Genomic DNA, 16,789 nt, shown 5'->3' with positions numbered 1-16,789 from the left:
CAAAGAAAAGTCCTTTCCATTAAAGAGAAAATGTAACAATTTTGTACCATGCTCCCCTGTCAATCTTTAAATTACGTGGACCTGATCTACAGAAAATAATGCCAGAGACCGTGCGCAGCATTAATTTGTTCTTACATATTATTTGCCAGAGTGTCATATGGGTGATTGTAATGCAGCTTATATCGATTTAACACATGGAGGAAAATATTATTGTGAAGCAAGCTGTCGCAGAACAAGAACACGTTCTTGCGAATGTAAGATTGTAAACTCCCATAACTCCCAGCTTTAACACGTGGTTAAAAATGGCTGCGCAGTTGTCAGTGTAACCATTTTCTGTATTCTACTGAAATTGAGTATTAACCGACTTTAGGAGGCTTCGTGTGACATTTTCTTTTAACCAAGGTAAGTGCATGATTAGGACATCTAAGGGTAATTAAGCTTGTAAACGTTTTGCCCAAATTGCATGTTTTGGCTAGTAGTATTTTACCATACCTGCTGTTGGCATTCGTCTATAGGCTCATGCAGCCATAAATTAACATTTCTATTTCTAGCAAATCAAGCCGGCACCCTCATTGACAATGTGTCTTACAAATGCCAAAACTAACAAGAAATGTTTAATCTTTACCTTCCTGCTGCCATGTGAAAGAAATAGTATATTAACTTTCCTGCCCTCCAGGTCGAGGAACATGACAGACATTTCAGACACAACAACCCTACCTGTCACTTCAGCACTAAATGACAAAGACGTGCAAGAAGTCACAGACCAAGATGTAAAAAGCAAAGAAGATCCATCAGGAGGTGATGGGGATGTTACTGTGGACCCCAACTCCAATGTATATCGATATATTAAGGAGGATCTCTTCACCTCTGAAATCTTCAAAGTGGAGATTCAGAACCTGCCCAAGTTCATTGGCTTCAATGATCTCAAGAAGTTCCTCACCAAGCATGGGCTGAACCCACATAAAATCAAACTGTTTGGCAAACAGACCTTTGCTTTTGTCACTTTCAAGAACCAGGAGGAGAGAGACAAAGCCATGAAAGTGGTTCATGGTGTCCAATGGAAGGGCCGTGTCCTAAGTGTGCGGCTGGCCAAGCCTAAAGCAGATCCCATCCTGAGGAAGAGAAAGCAGGACGAGGCTGAAGATGGTAGAGAGCCCCTCTCTAAGCGCCAGGGGAAGGACGGAGACCAAGAAGAGAGGGAAGCAGAGCCTTTGAGCACACAGCTTGCTAATGTGGTCACCCCCTTATGGAACTTGCCTTATGACGAACAGTTGAGACGGAAAGAGGAAGAGGTGATGGGGATTCTGCAAAGGTTAACCAGGTAGTGCTCGGATACCTTCCACTTTTTATGTTTTTATATATAGACCCTTTCAACAATAAAAACAAAAACAATGCTTGAACATTCTATTTGGTTCCCAATCTACTTCCTCTGCATTAAGATAACATATGGAATGTTAAAAAGGAAGTCTTGTGGGGCCAACTATGATGCTGATAATGGAACTCTCTTGAAAGGGTCCATATAGCACTTGGATCATTTTCCTATTACTGTAAAAATTGCTCCCAGTCCTGTCTCAGTCTTTTAGTAACAAATTAAGTCTTCTCTACAAGTTAATCTTCATCTGCCAAAGTGTTTAAGTGGATTTTAACATTTGTTTTCGTACAGAGAAATAGGCAACACCAATAAGGCTATGTTGCCCTGGCTGTTTGTACAGAAGGAGAAGAATAATGGCACTTGTTGCCCTTTAGAGAAGATCCGGCCTTCTCCAGTGCAGGTACAGTCATGAGAGTGCCACCATGGAGCGATCCAAAGCTCTCCTGCACTTTGGAGAAATAACTTGTGATATTGTGTCAATTGCAGACTGACTACAGGAACAAGTGTGAGTTTCTGATTGGGATGGGAGCAGATGGCCAAGACAAGACTATAGGCTTTCGCCTTGGGAAGTATAAAGGCGGCACATGCGCAGTTGTGGGACCTGGTGACACCATTCACGTTCCACCAGAGACCAAAAAAGTGGTCCAAGTCGTCCAGGATTACATCAGGTAACATGGGAGTAGAACGAAATAAGTTTATGTACACCTTATACCGTTTAGTCTAGTTTTTATTACAAACAGTGTCAAAGTAATTTTAATGGTAAACTAACTTGTAATAGGAAGAATGGCATATCTGCAGATGTACCCTACCCGTCTACAGAGAATCAGCTCTCCCACAACCCAGAGAGTCACAATATTACCCTGTCAGTCAACATGGCTCTTTGGAGATCATCTTTGCCAGTTTCCATCCTTTGGCTTGTAAACAAATACGCATGTAACGTGTCCAGGGGGTAGGGCATAAGTCACTAGTAGTATTTATGACGGTTGTGTCAAATACAAGTACTCTGCAAATGTAGGGGGTAAACAGAATTGGATGCCTTTTAATGTATGCTGGTTGGTAATGTTGAATGTGTATTATGTATTCCTGGACAGGACTACTCCATACTCTGTCTACAGTCCTGAGACCTATGAGGGCCACTGGAGACAGCTGACAGTGCGGACGACCAGGACCAATCAGGTCATGGCCATGGTGTTCTTCAACCCTCAGGTACATAAATGAAATATTGTGCCTGTGCATGCATACTTTTACTGGTTGTGAGTATATTTTGAAACGTACACATGTACATACAATTATAGTCATACAGCTTTTTACCTATGGCATGTTTTAATGAGATTAATTACAGAGATTCGTCTTACAGAGAAAATTGATCACTTTAAAATAATTTGGTTAAGTTTTGGCATTATTAACCTATTTCATGTCTGCTGCTGTTCTTTTCAGAAACTGACAGAAGAAGAGATTGATGGACTAAAAAAGTCAATGAAGGTGTATTTCACTGAAGGAGAAGGGAAAGACAGCGGTGTTACGTCATTATACGTTGTCAAACATGGACAAAGGTGGGTTCCATTTCTAAGAGTTGTCTTTTCTGGCTGCATATTTTGATCTGTGTGCTCATTGTGATGTATCATGGAAGGACATCACCAAACACAGATGACCTACCCTGTGAGCATGTCACTGGAGACGAGTGGATTCATGAGGAGCTCCTAGGCTTGAAGTTCCGCATCTCGCCACACTCATTTTTCCAGGTAAACACTTTGTTTATATGTTTTCATTGGGTTGGACGTTAATGGATGGTCATATAGACACTATTCATTCTGTCAGAATTGGTTGTGAGTAGTTTGTGGACACCCTTTTTGGCAGATCAACACACCGGCTGCAGAAGTGTTGTACTCTGCTGTGGGGGAATGGGCACAGCTGAACCAGGACAGCACTGTGCTCGACGTCTGCTGTGGGACTGGCACCATCGGGATTTCTCTGGCAAAGGTACAAGTAACAGGGACTGTGTCTTCACTAATGTGTTCTGTGTGTGTGGTCCTATTTGTGTGGTCACCATTTGCCGGGGTGAATTGTCTGTGATCGTTTCCCCCTCGTCGCTGTTGTAAATAGTGGTCGTTTTATGTTCTTGGCATCACAGAGAGTAAAGAAAGTAATTGGAATTGAGCTGTGCCAGGAAGCTGTGGAAGATGCCAAAGTCAATGCTAAGCTGAATGGCAAGTCCGACATCTCTTCCCTTCTCCATAGATCTTCCCTAATATTCACACATGCTTAATGTTTGTTTAAAATGTAACTTTTTAATCTTTTTATCTATACACTTCCAGGGTCTCATTAGGGGTTTATCCTCTTTTTGTGTTCTAGGATTGAGCAATGTAGAGTTCCACTGTGGAAAAGCGGAAGATGTTTTCCCCACTGTGCTCAATGCAGTTGTATCCCCTAATGTCACTGCTATCATTGACCCACCAAGAGCAGGAATGCGTATGTACTTATACACTTACTCTTTACTTAATTTTTCTAGCCTTTTATATTCAAGTAATGGTATGCCCTCATTTTGGTTTGATTTTTCTAAACCGCTAGTTTTTATATTTTATTCAAATTAATTTTGATGGTATATATGGGTATGTGGAGGACAGATGAACACATTTGTATTTCCTGTTAGCCACAGGCTAAACACTATGTAAACGTATAAGCTTTCACAAAATAAAATAGCCAACTATACCAAAACTGTACCACTGCCAAAAGACACCAGTTCAGCATGTTATGCAACTTTTATCAGTTGTGGTATTGGTGTTTGTTTGTATGTTATATAGTTAGTTAGCTGTTTTACAACTCCATTCTGCTGTTTAAATGAATATTGGCAATTTATTGTTCCTACATTGCATACTAAGTGGTTTGTCACAATAACATCTCTCATTAAAATGCTTGACAGACTCTAAGGTAATTCTGGCCATAAGGAGAGCAGAGCATCTTAAGAGGCTGGTTTACGTCGCATGCAATGCCAAAGCAGCCATGAACAACTTCATTGAGTAAGTAATCTCACTGAGCTTGTAAGTGACCAGTCTAAAACATTTACACATCTATGAATAATCACCTTATTATTTGTCATTGTTTTAAGTTTACTTTTTCCACACACCCAAATTTGCTACGCCCTGTGCATGGAGATCAGTGTCTAATCAGAAGCTGGTTTTCAGCCTGTGCAGAGCACCTTCCAACCGTGTGCGAGGAGCTCCGTTCCGTCCTGTGCGATCGATGGCTGTGGACCTGTTTCCCCAGACCCTCACTGCGAGACCATCCTGCTCTTCGAGAGGGTGGACTACAGCTCCATGGACGAGAAAGAGAAGGATCAGCCTGCTGATGCCAAACCTCAAACATCTTAACTGCACTCTGTCCTGATAACGTTTTCTTTTTATGTCCAAAACATTCAGATTGAAGTTTAAGAATTAGCATGTGTCTGCAGTGTTTGTCAGACAATATTTGTATGGAGTTTGTTTTGGGTAAATGTAGGACCGTAAAGCTCTTTTTCCTTTTGATCTAACTGCACAATGTTTGGTGTACATGGACAATTTTGTAAATGAATAAAATGGACTACCTTACAGTTGCTGCAAATGGTTTTACACAACAATGACCAACTGTAGAGTACTAGTCAAGACACCTTTATTTGCATAAACAAGTCACTGTAAGTCAGCGATCATAAGTCACATTGACAAGAAATGTTTTCTTCCTAGGCATCAATGCCTCTATTAAACAACTTATTAGACCTTCCATGGTAACAAGTGTATATATATATAAAAAAAGAATATATTCTTCACACACCAACACACTTGGCAAGACAGTTTGGACAGGCAGTAAACTCAGAATAAACTGGGGTGAAAAAAGCACATTCTTAAAAGCGTTCTAACTCTGTAATACAGCAGCCTTGTGTTCATGTACAACGGTGAAGTTCTGAAAAACAAATGCAATCCAACACTCTGGAAAAGCACACTAAACTAAAATACTTCACACAATGACAGTGCACAGCAGTTTATATATAGATTTTTTTTTTGTTCCAGCAGTTATTGCAAACTTTTATCCCTCCTTTCCAGTAAATATATCTATTGTATGTTTTATGCAGCAACCTACAGTATTCTATAAAAATGCATAAGACTATTAAAAGCTTTGGTTCACACCTTGTATGTCATTACATGATCACATTGTCACGAGGTATAGAGTACCTAGCTGTTTTTGCTTAATTGCCTTTTGTACTGCAGTTGACCAATTTGAAAATTCATATCATTATTTTGAAAACCTGTTGACCTGAACACAATCAACTCGCTACAATGATTGCAACGTACACATATTTTAATAGGCCTGTAGACACAACAATCGGTTAAGACAGCTGTAAAAACTCATGCTAAAGGCATTCACCCTTCAACCCCCCATCCCCCTCCCACTCCCAAAATATCAACATAATAACAACTCCCATTTCATTGCACTGCTGTTAGTTTCTAGGTAGCTTCACCATCAGCAAAGACTCAAGTAAAAGGGTCTTATATTTCCCTTGTGTTGGACATTGAAGAGATTGAGATAGACTAAGGCAACAAACACCAGCATCAAACTGTCTATTTGAAGTTCATGTAAAATGGGCAATACTGATGTTCTCTGGACTTGGCGTCCTTGTCTTAAGTACTCATTGCAGGTGTTTTTTAATTAAAGGCGATATATAAAAATGTACGATGAGGGACCGAGAAGCTCAACGCCTTCGACCTACAAGTCTTCACAGCCACAAAGACTACAGTACTTGAAAGCTCTGGTGCTTTGTGTTCTCCGCAGTGCCAATGGAAAGCAAGAATTATAGCTTGTCAGATCAGCACAATTGGCTGTCCTTTGATATGTTTCATCCTGCGTTTCCACAAAACAAGGGGGGGGAAAAAAGGCATCGTACATACTTTTACAAGTTTTGCAATAAGAGCAAAACAGTAATATCACTGCAGATTGTGGGCAGGGTTCAAACAGGTTTTAAAATAAGACAAAAACAAAAACAAAACAACAACAACAACAACAAAAACTCCACTTCAAATGCAAAAAAAAAAAAAAAAAACATGCAAATGAAGGTCTGCCATGTTATGTTCACCAGTCATGACCCTAGCATCCTACACACCACCAGCATCACTGTGTACACAATGCTACCACAAACTTCACATCAATACAGGTGCTTGATTCTACTGGTTACCACCAAAGCATGATTAAAAGAGGTGAAGAAACACAAAACACGAAACCTATTCATAGACAAAAAAAAAAAATGATGTAGAAGATCAAATGGCAACCCTTAGAGCAAAGAGCAGATTGTTTTGATTACTCAGCATCCTACACCGAAATTGGACAAGTGTAAACCAACACACAACTTCAGGAAAAATCAATGGAGTTCCTGATTTTGCTGATGCTTTTGTAAAAACAGGAAATAGTGGTGGATAGTTTTCAGTCAGCAGAATTGGGATAAATAAATACTATGAACTTGTGGTTTATCTATAGATGCTTAAGTGCTGTACAGAAAATGCATTCAGAGGTATAAGATGTTCAACACCTTATCCTAGTGCAGAATTTTCTTCTGACTGCATTTACGTCCTTGGCTAAGGTGGCAGGTGAACGGAATGCATGCTCGGTTTTCTGAAATGACCTCCTCCATAATTGTAAAACATATATTGCCTTTGTACACTAAATGACGATGCATAATTCAGTAATCACTCTTAGACTTGTTGCTTTTCTTCTGGACAATCGGGTACCGTGGACAGTGCTAGTTGGTCTGTGGGAACGTTCTATACGTCAACTGTGCACAGCGGCTCGCTACCTGGCTGGGCAGATTCCATTATGGTCATTTTTGGCTTCTTCCTGGTCTCTTCCTATAGAGAGAAAACAACATACACATTTCAGCTGGCTGTGGTAGACATTTTGTTTCAGTTGTTTTTAAATTAAATCTACAGCTATGGAACATTAAACCCACTATGTCCAAGGCAATCATGTGTAGCAACCAATCAAGTGTAGCAACCAATCAATGCAACCAAATCATGTACAGTAGCTGCATTCATGGTAGTAGCACATTTGAATGCCAAACATACCCTCTGCTTAGCCAATTTCCTCATCTCATCTTGAAGTTTGTTCAGGATATGCAGGTTTGGCTTGTTCTTTTTGGCATACTGCTGAAGTTCAATCACACTTTTGTCTGAATTCTCCTGTAGGTTGGTAAATATAAATATAAACACACACACGCAACCTCAAATCAAAGCAACAACTCATTACCCATCCTGACATGCCTCTGAGCCTTTTGAACAGAAATCAAAGCGTGCAAGTCAGTTTGTTTCCCTAGCAGTTAAAGTGATGCGATGGAAGAATTGATATTTATGCCCTGGCCCGCACATCAATATTCAACGCCATTTAGCACTTCGATGGTACCCAGCTCTTCAAAAAAAAAAAAAAAAAAAAAAAATTGGGTTATGATCCTAACCAATCAATAATGTTGTGGCGGTAGTGGGGTAGCTTAACGGTTGGGCGCCAGGTGGATTTATCCACCACCACTCAGACAGAGTGAAGATAAACTAAAGTTAAGAAATAATAACTAAATGGCTTTATAAAGCACCACAAAACATTAAATGATTTTAACTCTAACTAAAAGACTTCAAGAAATGCAAACAGGTGTGTTCAAAAATGGAATATATTGTTCAGGACACACATGAACACCACACAAGCAAACAAATCACCACAACAGCAGTAGCAGTCCATTGAGCCTATTTTTAGGTCCGGCCACTAGGAGGCGGTAGGCGGTAGCCTCGACAAAAATGCAAAAAGGCAAGACGCAAAAAGGTCCAAAAACGAAAAGTATCTTCGGTCAAAAAAGACCTCTTCGGCCTAAGGCCACAATAAATTCGAACAGGTTAAACAAATTATGCTGCTTTTACAAGCTACTCAAGTGCAGCACATACATAGCCGACTGCTTCAAAGCTCCCAGTGTGGATAAACCAATAAACAAAATAACATTAAATAGCAAAATCACTTAACAAAAAAAGAGCTCTCCAAAACTAGAGCACAAACGTGATTTGTTTTCAGTTTACAGTTTAGATTAGATTACAATAAAGGCAGGCCGGCGCCGGAGGAAAGGAAAATGTAGAAATAAAAATATCCCCAAAAAGACAAAAATAATAATCCCCAGGAAAACCCCTAAGGAAACCCTCCCCAGTAGCCTATGTAATCTATATTCAACTTAAAGTCGCGCCGCTCACGACTAAACAACAAGAGCGCTTTTAAAGAGCACAGGACAACACAGAGAAGTGGGCCAGCTGCTACAACCTCGCTACTGTCGCGTGTCTCCTGCAAACAATGGTAAAACAGTTCTAATGCAAGGAGATCACGGAGCGAATGGAGTGCACACCAAAGGGCCAAACAACTCGCACAAAACTACTAGCTTACCCACGTTGCGTGACTCCTGCAAACAATGATAAGACAGTTACAGCGCAAGGAGATCACGGAACGAATGGGGCAAGACAGGCCGACAGGCCAGGAACAACAACTTTGCTGCCGTGATCGCTTGCTGAACAATGATAAAACAGTTCGTTATTGCAAAGTGATCACGGAGCTCGGTTTGGACTAGACCAAACACGCACAAAACTCTGAACTACTCGGTGGAGTTATCAACCTGCCGAACAATGGAAAGACAGTTCTTTGAGGCTAGGCAATACTCACGGAGCGTCCGAGACAAGGACCAAACCAGGCCGCTCTCACAAGGCAAAACACTCTACCTGTCGTCACGTTCAGCCTACGCAGGGCAACACCAGCGAACCAAACACACAGCAGACGAAACACCGGTAGAGGGAAACGAGAGAGGCGGAGACAGCGCTACCTGGGCTGTTATTTATAGACGCTGACCATCTTCCGTATGTAGCTGCCATGTTTTCATTAAATTACTTTATTATAGGGGGTCAGGTTTGATCGCCACAATGTTACATAGTACAATATCCAATGTTGCAGACATCCATTAGCAATGTCAGAGACTTCATTCTCTGTATCATAAGTCAGTCTAGCATCAGGATGTGGTACATGGCATTATTTTAAGGTAAGAGAATTGCATTGTGTTGCTTTACAAGCACTTACCTTTTTGACCATCTTATTGCTCTCTCTGCCATACATGCGTAGCAGTGATCCCCAGTTCTTCACGTGGGGATGGAGCATCTGCAAGATCTTCTGAGAGGCCAGCTGCTTGCCAACTCTCTTGTTCTTGCCTTCAGTGTGTGTGTGTGTGTGTGTGTGTGTGTGTGTGTGTGTGTGTGTGTGTGTGGGGAGACATGTTTTTAAAATGTAATCATTTTTAAATATTCCCATGCTTTAACTAACAGAGGTGCCTTTCATTAACACATGTAACACATGCCTGCTGGATTAACCTCTGCATAGAAATCTCACTTACACCATCCACGAACTGTGTGCTTGCCACAAGTCATGACATATTCACTTTTCTGGTTCTTCCCAGGGATAACCTCAAACTTGATGCTTGTGTCACCCATACCGTGATTTCTAAGAAACACATTTATAAACACATGAATTGTAAGATTATTGCATCATAACATAATGTGAGGTCTATATTCCCAACATGGCCTCACAATAAATGTAATGGGCAATAGCAGTTCATTTTCAAACACAGAGTCAATAGGAAAAGATTGTTGAGAGTAAATGTTATTGTATAATATGTTCTTAGTACTATTTAACATGTTAAAAATATTGAGCAATATTGCCCCCCCACACACACACTAAAATGTATTATTATGTCATCAAATCATTTAATAACAAACATTATAGTAATTTAAACAGGATCTACCTTTTAAGGCACTCATGAAGAATTTGATACGGTGAAAGTAAGCCTGCTTTGTTGGTCAGCTCATACACCCTTGAGTCTTCAATACTGATATGATTAAAATACTGTAAAAAAATATCAAAGACAAACATCATTGGCAATCTGCCTTGTTACATGTGCCCTTGCTCTCATTTGTTGTGTAGGCTAGAGCAAGGCATGGTGAGTGCAGTATTTGACATCACATCAAAATGTGTGTTAAATCTGATTCTTTAAAACCGAATGAACGAATAAATAAATTGCACCTCCAGTTCATCTCCTTCAACGGGCTTCTCCTCAGAAGTCTGTTTCACAAAGTCAGGGATGAGGATCTCCAGTGTAGCTCGAGCTTGGGAAAGAAAATCAAGTCCAACAGTCACAGAACGTATGGTGTTCAGAGAAGTGTTGTAAGGACATCTTAAGTGAGTGATCAGGTTGTGAAGTGATTAGACTGAAAACACAAAACCAAAGTACCAGCTTTATTCTTGGCCAGTTTTTTACTACTTGCGGTCCCTGTGCCGTATGTCACTCCATCTATGATGACAGAGGCTCCAAAGGGCTCACTTGGGTTCTCTGCAAAACCAATAATAGTTGTAGTCACCACAAAGGTAACACGGTAACATCATGTGTGTTCAATACTCCAGAATAGACTGACAAAACATTCGTTCAGACTAGACTCAGACTAGAATTTTTAGTAGACAAGGCTTTATTTTTGGATGCAAAGAATTTTTTCCCTAAACAGTAATAAAGATGAGACCACAGGATTTTCACATAAACTCACAAATCAATGAATCAAGGACTTACCACATTCAAAAAAGTTGTAAACAGGTCGGACCTTAAGTACACGTTGCATATATTCATGCAGAATGCAAACCTCCGATTTCCCATTCGGGTTGATCACAAACTCTACAAGAAGTGGACAGAAGAATATTAGTGAAACACACACCAGAATAAGGCCTTCATCACATACCGTTACACTGCTGATTCCTGAGACTACGTACCCTTCTTGGTTGGTGCATCCTGCACCGAGAGGGTGATGAGCTTCTGATTGGCTGGCAGGATGGGCCTCTCGGACTCCGCTTGCTTCCGTTTCATGTCTCTGTTGAACTGCCTGCGCTCTGCCCACGTGCGGAACTTCTTCACAGTCACCTGTTCAAAGTCAAAGCGCTTCTCCAGATAGCCGCGGAACTCTTCGATGTCTAAGCAAGAGGAACCAATGAACAGTTAGTGTAGTTCATGCAGAGTGTAACAGGACCAGGTTTTTTAACACATTCAAAAAAGGATGCACATTAATAAACAGGAACTGCAAGGGCATACAGGGGCTTCTCTACATGGCTAAAGGTATTCAGAAACTTCTTTCAATTAGCTTCCTCAAAGCATGAGAGTTCACCTGGGAAACCAACACACTAGACACTTAAGCTCACGTTACAGATTCGGCTTCACTGACTGATATGAATATATACAGGAACACAACACCAGTCTGAATCAGTGTCCTCCTTACCAATCGACTCATCCTTGCAGACCTCCACTTTGGCCCTAACCTGGCCCAGAGCCCCCTGGGCCATCTCGTGGACCTGAGGCTCCTTCACGTCAGGCTGGGCCTCCGTGGCCTCCCCAGACACCAGTGTGGGGTCATCCGCGGCCTTGGCAGTGCTCTCTTCCGGGGCTGTAGAGTCCGGTTCATCCACCCTCTCCTGAAGATCCCCCTCTTCTACAGGCTTTAAGGGAGAGCCACGGGAGTTGGCAATCACCTCGCCATTTTGCTCCCGTTCCTCGTGTTCCTTCATTTTCTTGTAGTGCAAGCAGGGAATGCTACTTGTAGGAGGGTCATGTTTCTGTTACAGGGCAGAGTAAGGTCATTAGCATGTAATAAGATGTGGAGTTTGAAGACCTTGTGAATGTAATGTGAATGTCACTGATGTTAACCACCAAAATGTAATACAGTTGAAAATAAATACAAAGTTCTTTCACAAATATACAAATATCTAGATTAAGAGAAATTGAGGGGGGGGGGGGTCAAGCGCCAACATGTATTCTTCAACATTATTGACCTAATTGAAAGAGTATTTTTTAAACAATCATTAAGCTTCTGCCCTGTCAGCCATGTTGAAATCATGTACAAGGTGTCATATTACTGGAGACCCCATTAAATCATTTAGTGTTAAAAATCCAGGCTTCCTTTAAAATCTCATTTGACAACAGATGACCAAGCCCCTCATTACCCTGATGCTCCCTGTTCCGAGGAAGTAAGGTCTGGACCAGGTAACAACCCTGGTTTCCCGGTGAAGGTAGACTGGAATGCCAGAGTTATGGAATGTCATGATCCAGCCGTCAGGTAGTGGCTCAGTGGGTGGGCGCCCACGACCTGAACAGAGACACCATAATCAGGCATGCGTAAACAACATATATGTGTTGACAGAGCAGTAGAGGTATAATACATCTGTAAAGGACCTGCCCCCCCACCACCACCAACATCCATCATTATGTTTAAACTGTCCATCCTGACTCACTCTTAAGAACAGTCTTAATTTTGGTCATCATTGGTTGAACCCCAGCCTCTCCATCAGACTGGTGGTCACTGTCTCCCGCGTACTTGTCTTCTGCCAGCCGCATCTTTTTGGGCACTGGCATACCCTCTTCCAACAACGCATCTACGTCATTGTCAAAGTCCTCCTAAAAGAAAGTACCTTTTAGTGTTGTGCCAACCCTTTCTTGACAACCCAGGGGCTGTTTCAAGTATGTGGTTTAGTGACAAACCTGGATGAGTAAACTGAACTGGTAAGAGGTAAGCTTTCTAATAGAACAGCCCCATGGCTCTGTATCTGTAGGAGAATAAGGCCATACAGCTATTCAATCATGTGGGTTCCCACGAGTTACCTTAGTCAGGTTTTTCACTATACAATATACTTACACACCCCCCCCCCCCAAAATCATGGTGGCACATCTTGGCAGTGGACAGGCTTGAAACAATTTTGATCAGAACAAGTAGCGTACATGACATACCACAGTTCGAAACTCTACTTTCCATAGCTTTTATCCATTAGCATTAAATCATTGCAGATTCTAAACACACTGGAAATCTGAAACACCTTCAAATGAAACACCTCAAATGAAAACTTAAACCAGACAGCTGAAGGCATAAAGACAAATAGTATGAGCTTTGAAGACTTTCGATGCAGCAGTAAATTAAAGTTGATCCAATTGCAATGCTAAATCAATGCATGTCAAATTCAAACTTTGTGAGTCTAGTAGATTGACTAGAAGAGCTGGTTCTTAGACAATTAATTAAACACAATACAAAATGGTTTGTCAATACTAGCATTTCCACCCTCTTTATTTGACAGTGCACATACCTCATAAGAGTAGTTTAGGTCCTCTTCGTTAGTTTGCTCTTGTTGTGCAATGACGTCTGATCTGAAGCCGCCCTGGTCTCCGTCTTCAGCCTCTAGGAAGTTCTCACTGAAATCCTCTAACTCATCCAGGACGGCAAACTCAACCTTGTTCTCTAGGTCCACCTCCACCTCCTGACCTTTCGCCCCGGTGCCTAGCGCACCATTACCACTGACCCCTGGACAACCCTGACTAGCCATATGCTCTACAGAGTCATGCAACACACCATTCAAAACCTCTACACTTCCCTCAGAGTCCCCTCCCTGTCCTACCCCTGTGTAAAGTACCTTCCTGTCTTTGCTTTTGCTAGCATCCGAGAAGCTAACGCTAATCTTGACGTCTCTGAGCAACTTCAAGTCGGGCAGGAATTTGGTGACCGGAGGAGCGTGGCGAGCCGTTCTAGGGCACGAGGCGCCAGGGACTGGCTCGTCTGATGGGTGGCAACAAAAAGTCAGAGAGCCCTTGGTGAGGAGCTGCGCCTCTATGCTCTCTGCCGGGGTGTTTGTGGGTCCATCACCACCAGAGCTAACGTCCATTTCCTCTGCGTCACTGGACGTTTGCAGGGGAGGTGGTGGAGGTGCTATGCATTTGTGGCTGCCTGACAGGTCATCTTCCGGGGGCTCCAGTGGGAGAGGAGGCAATACATCATCAACATCCATCTCTACTAACAACTTTTATAGAGAAACTAAGTGCAACAGGTGAACTATCAGGAATCCTTTATCTACAGTTTCCTCAAAGGCTTTATAAAGATCTTGCAGACAGACATGCAGAAGTACATTGCCAGGATGCCTCAAATTTTGCATTAGTCATGTACAGTGTTGAATATGCTAAGCTGACTACATTGTTCTTTTCATTAATGTAGACAGCTTTTTAGTATCACTGTCTCAATTATTGGAAATCACAATGCATTCAGCTTAATAGACCACATCTATGGTCATCCTCCATTCCAGAATCTTCCATATGACCTGTAAGAGAATGAAGATAAACGTATATGAGTGTATTGAAGGTATTGTGTTAGTGCCATCATGAGTTAATGCGCAACCAAAGAAAGACAATGCTGCTTCAAATTTCCTGATCTGCATTTCTGACGAGTATCGTTAATTTGCATTATCAGGACAGTGGTGGGTGGGCCGTTATCTCCATTTTAACAGGAACTTTCAAATACAAAACCAGCATTGTTGACAATGGCCTGGGTTCAATTAACCCTTGTGTTATCCTCAAATCTTACCGACACTCTTTATCCTTGGGGTCAATTTGACCCCAGCTAAATAAACCCTCAGAAAATGATTATAATTCATATTGTTACCCAGTTTTTTTGTGACAGGTACTTAACAAGAGTGTAATAACCACCATCAAAAGCCCTACAAAACAATCCCACCCCCCCACACCCTTTATGAACCTTGGAACCCTGGCTGGCAATATTGCCCATCCAATGTCAGCAGCCCAAAGGCTTGCTGTTGCTTCCCCTTTTGACTTACACAGTCCTACCAAAATAACTTATATGTAATAAGTACTTGTGTATGTAATAATGATAATAACAATATGTTCTCATACTATTCAAATAATAATATCCACAATGTGTCAAATATTCATCTCATGTTTCACACAGCTGGGGTCAAACTGACCCCAAGGAACAGCAATGTACAAAATATTTGTACAGGACATTGAAAACATATTTTTGTACAAATTTCATGCCAAATCTGTTGTACCCTTCAATTGAGGAAAAGTCATTAAACATGAAGCAAAAAAAAAAGTGAACTATATATTGTATGATGTTAAACGTTGCTTGGGGTCAAATTGACCCCAAGGATAACAGGAGGGTTAATAAAAAAGTAAATGAATTGATCTACTTCTAGTTGGAAAGCATTTTCTTAACGTTACAGCTTCATAAAAGATAACTTAATATTTATAAACACTGACATCTAGAGGTCTAACTGTTAGTTAACGGGAGGTAGGCAATGTTAACATGTCCACACGTCATGCAAAAATACTGCAAGTTAGCCAGCTAATTTATCATAGACAAATAAATAGCAAAACATAATAAATGCGATTAGATATGACCTGCTGGTCGTTATGAAAGGAGTTGCGAATCATCCAGACAAAATGTCTGGCCTTCCAGTTAACTTAGTCGGTCTCTTACAGCAAGAAGCTAGCTGGCGACCATTGCAACACGCAAAATTAAACGTTAGCGTGCGCTAACAGGGTTTATGGCTAGGGCTGTTTCAAACGCTGGTACAAATGTCTTGTTTTTACAAATGTATACAACCTTCAGGTTTGAATTATAGCTATTCTATGTTTGCTAGTTGATCTAGTATTTCTCGGGGTCATTGTTCCGTGTAGCACTAACTGTTTAATATTAGCTGGGAAGCAAACGTTTATTAAAACCTATGGTTTGATTAAGTTACAGCTTCTCAATTGTCGGTACAATTGCATTTTAGCCACTTCGGACGAACGTACAGTTGTGAAACAAATCACAATACATTCACTCACCTTCCCTAATTGTATCCTCGTCTCAACAGAGAGAAATACACTTATGTCCAAGCCAAAAACGTCCCTCTCCCAACGCCATCTTTAGCACAGAGAGATGGCAACGTTCTCAAGGATCCTCCCAGTTACCGGCTCCGCGAGCTCCCAGCCAATCGTTGCAGATATGTGTGTAGGTAAGCCAATGAGAAACCAATCATGTAAAGACGAAAGACTGCGGGAATGAAAATACCAATCATAAACAGTCGAGCTCATATTTGTCCAATTAAATATAAGTAGCCAATACGCCAACAATTTTCCCTTTTTACTGAGGGTGGCAGCCGTTCATTGACTCAAAAGATTTTGTATGGTCCAGGGTACCTGTCTGAAATCAGGCACAGTTACAGTAGGCGTTCTGTACGTGATATTTAAAACATTCCTGCTGGCATCTGGATGGGCAGTTTTAATATCAGATGTTGTATATAATCAGTCTACTTTATTATATTATAATAATTACATGCTCAGCTTGAAATGAATATGTTTATATTATGACTGAGCACTGAGGGGGAATGGGAAATCACGGCAACTCCTTTTTTAGATAAGATGAGCCAGAGTGCAGATACTAGCTGAAATTAAAACACCAAAGTGAATGCAGATAAATGTTTGGATAGAGTGGATGAAAGATTGGGTACACATCCTGCTTAGGTAACGAGGTTGGGGAGAAA

The 16,789-nt window shown here is 41.2% G+C and overlaps 2 protein-coding genes across 2 annotated transcripts; one reads left to right on the top strand and one right to left on the bottom strand.

The window, feature by feature from the left end:
* Positions 1–160: 160 nt before the first annotated feature.
* Positions 161–4,958, top strand: trmt2a (tRNA methyltransferase 2 homolog A). Its single transcript, XM_048243871.1, is given in 13 exon segments — positions 161–402; positions 677–1,321; positions 1,664–1,772; positions 1,859–2,040; positions 2,464–2,578; positions 2,810–2,925; positions 3,003–3,114; positions 3,230–3,352; positions 3,504–3,579; positions 3,725–3,841; positions 4,293–4,389; positions 4,555–4,634; positions 4,637–4,958. Coding segments are annotated over 12 exon segments (1,866 nt in total). The 5' UTR covers positions 161–402; positions 677–686; the 3' UTR covers positions 4,741–4,958.
* Positions 4,959–5,815: 857 nt separating this feature from the next.
* dgcr8 (DGCR8 microprocessor complex subunit) lies at positions 5,816–16,205 on the bottom strand. Its single transcript, XM_048244144.1, has 14 exons — positions 16,092–16,205; positions 13,565–14,566; positions 12,722–12,884; positions 12,434–12,576; positions 11,713–12,046; positions 11,213–11,410; positions 11,016–11,117; positions 10,686–10,784; positions 10,478–10,560; positions 10,200–10,300; positions 9,792–9,898; positions 9,482–9,609; positions 7,456–7,569; positions 5,816–7,239 (listed from the first exon to the last, which is right to left on the bottom strand). The coding sequence occupies exons 2-14, from the start codon at positions 14,258–14,260 to the stop codon at positions 7,156–7,158; spliced, it is 2,352 nt and encodes a 783-aa protein (XP_048100101.1). The 5' UTR covers positions 14,261–14,566; positions 16,092–16,205; the 3' UTR covers positions 5,816–7,155.
* Positions 16,206–16,789: the final 584 nt, after the last annotated feature.

Source organism: Alosa alosa, chromosome 5 (genome assembly GCF_017589495.1).
Source record: "Alosa alosa isolate M-15738 ecotype Scorff River chromosome 5, AALO_Geno_1.1, whole genome shotgun sequence".
NCBI classification, from domain to species: Eukaryota; Metazoa; Chordata; class Actinopteri; order Clupeiformes; family Clupeidae; genus Alosa; species Alosa alosa.
Note: the sequence above shows the minus strand (reverse complement) of the source record. Positions and strands in the feature narration are given on the sequence as shown.

Excerpts from the sequence above, each read along its gene's own strand:
- dgcr8 (XM_048244144.1), bottom strand. The coding sequence starts at position 14,260 with ATGGATGTTGATGATGTATTGCCTCCTCTCCCACTGGAGCCCCCGGAA. Across the intron at positions 11,118-11,212 it reads GGATGCACCAACCAAGAAGG|AGTTTGTGATCAACCCGAAT; the intron begins GTACGTAGTCTC and ends CACTTCTTGTAG. Across the intron at positions 7,240-7,455 it reads GGAAATTGGCTAAGCAGAGG|GAAGAGACCAGGAAGAAGCC; the intron begins GTATGTTTGGCA and ends TTCTCTCTATAG.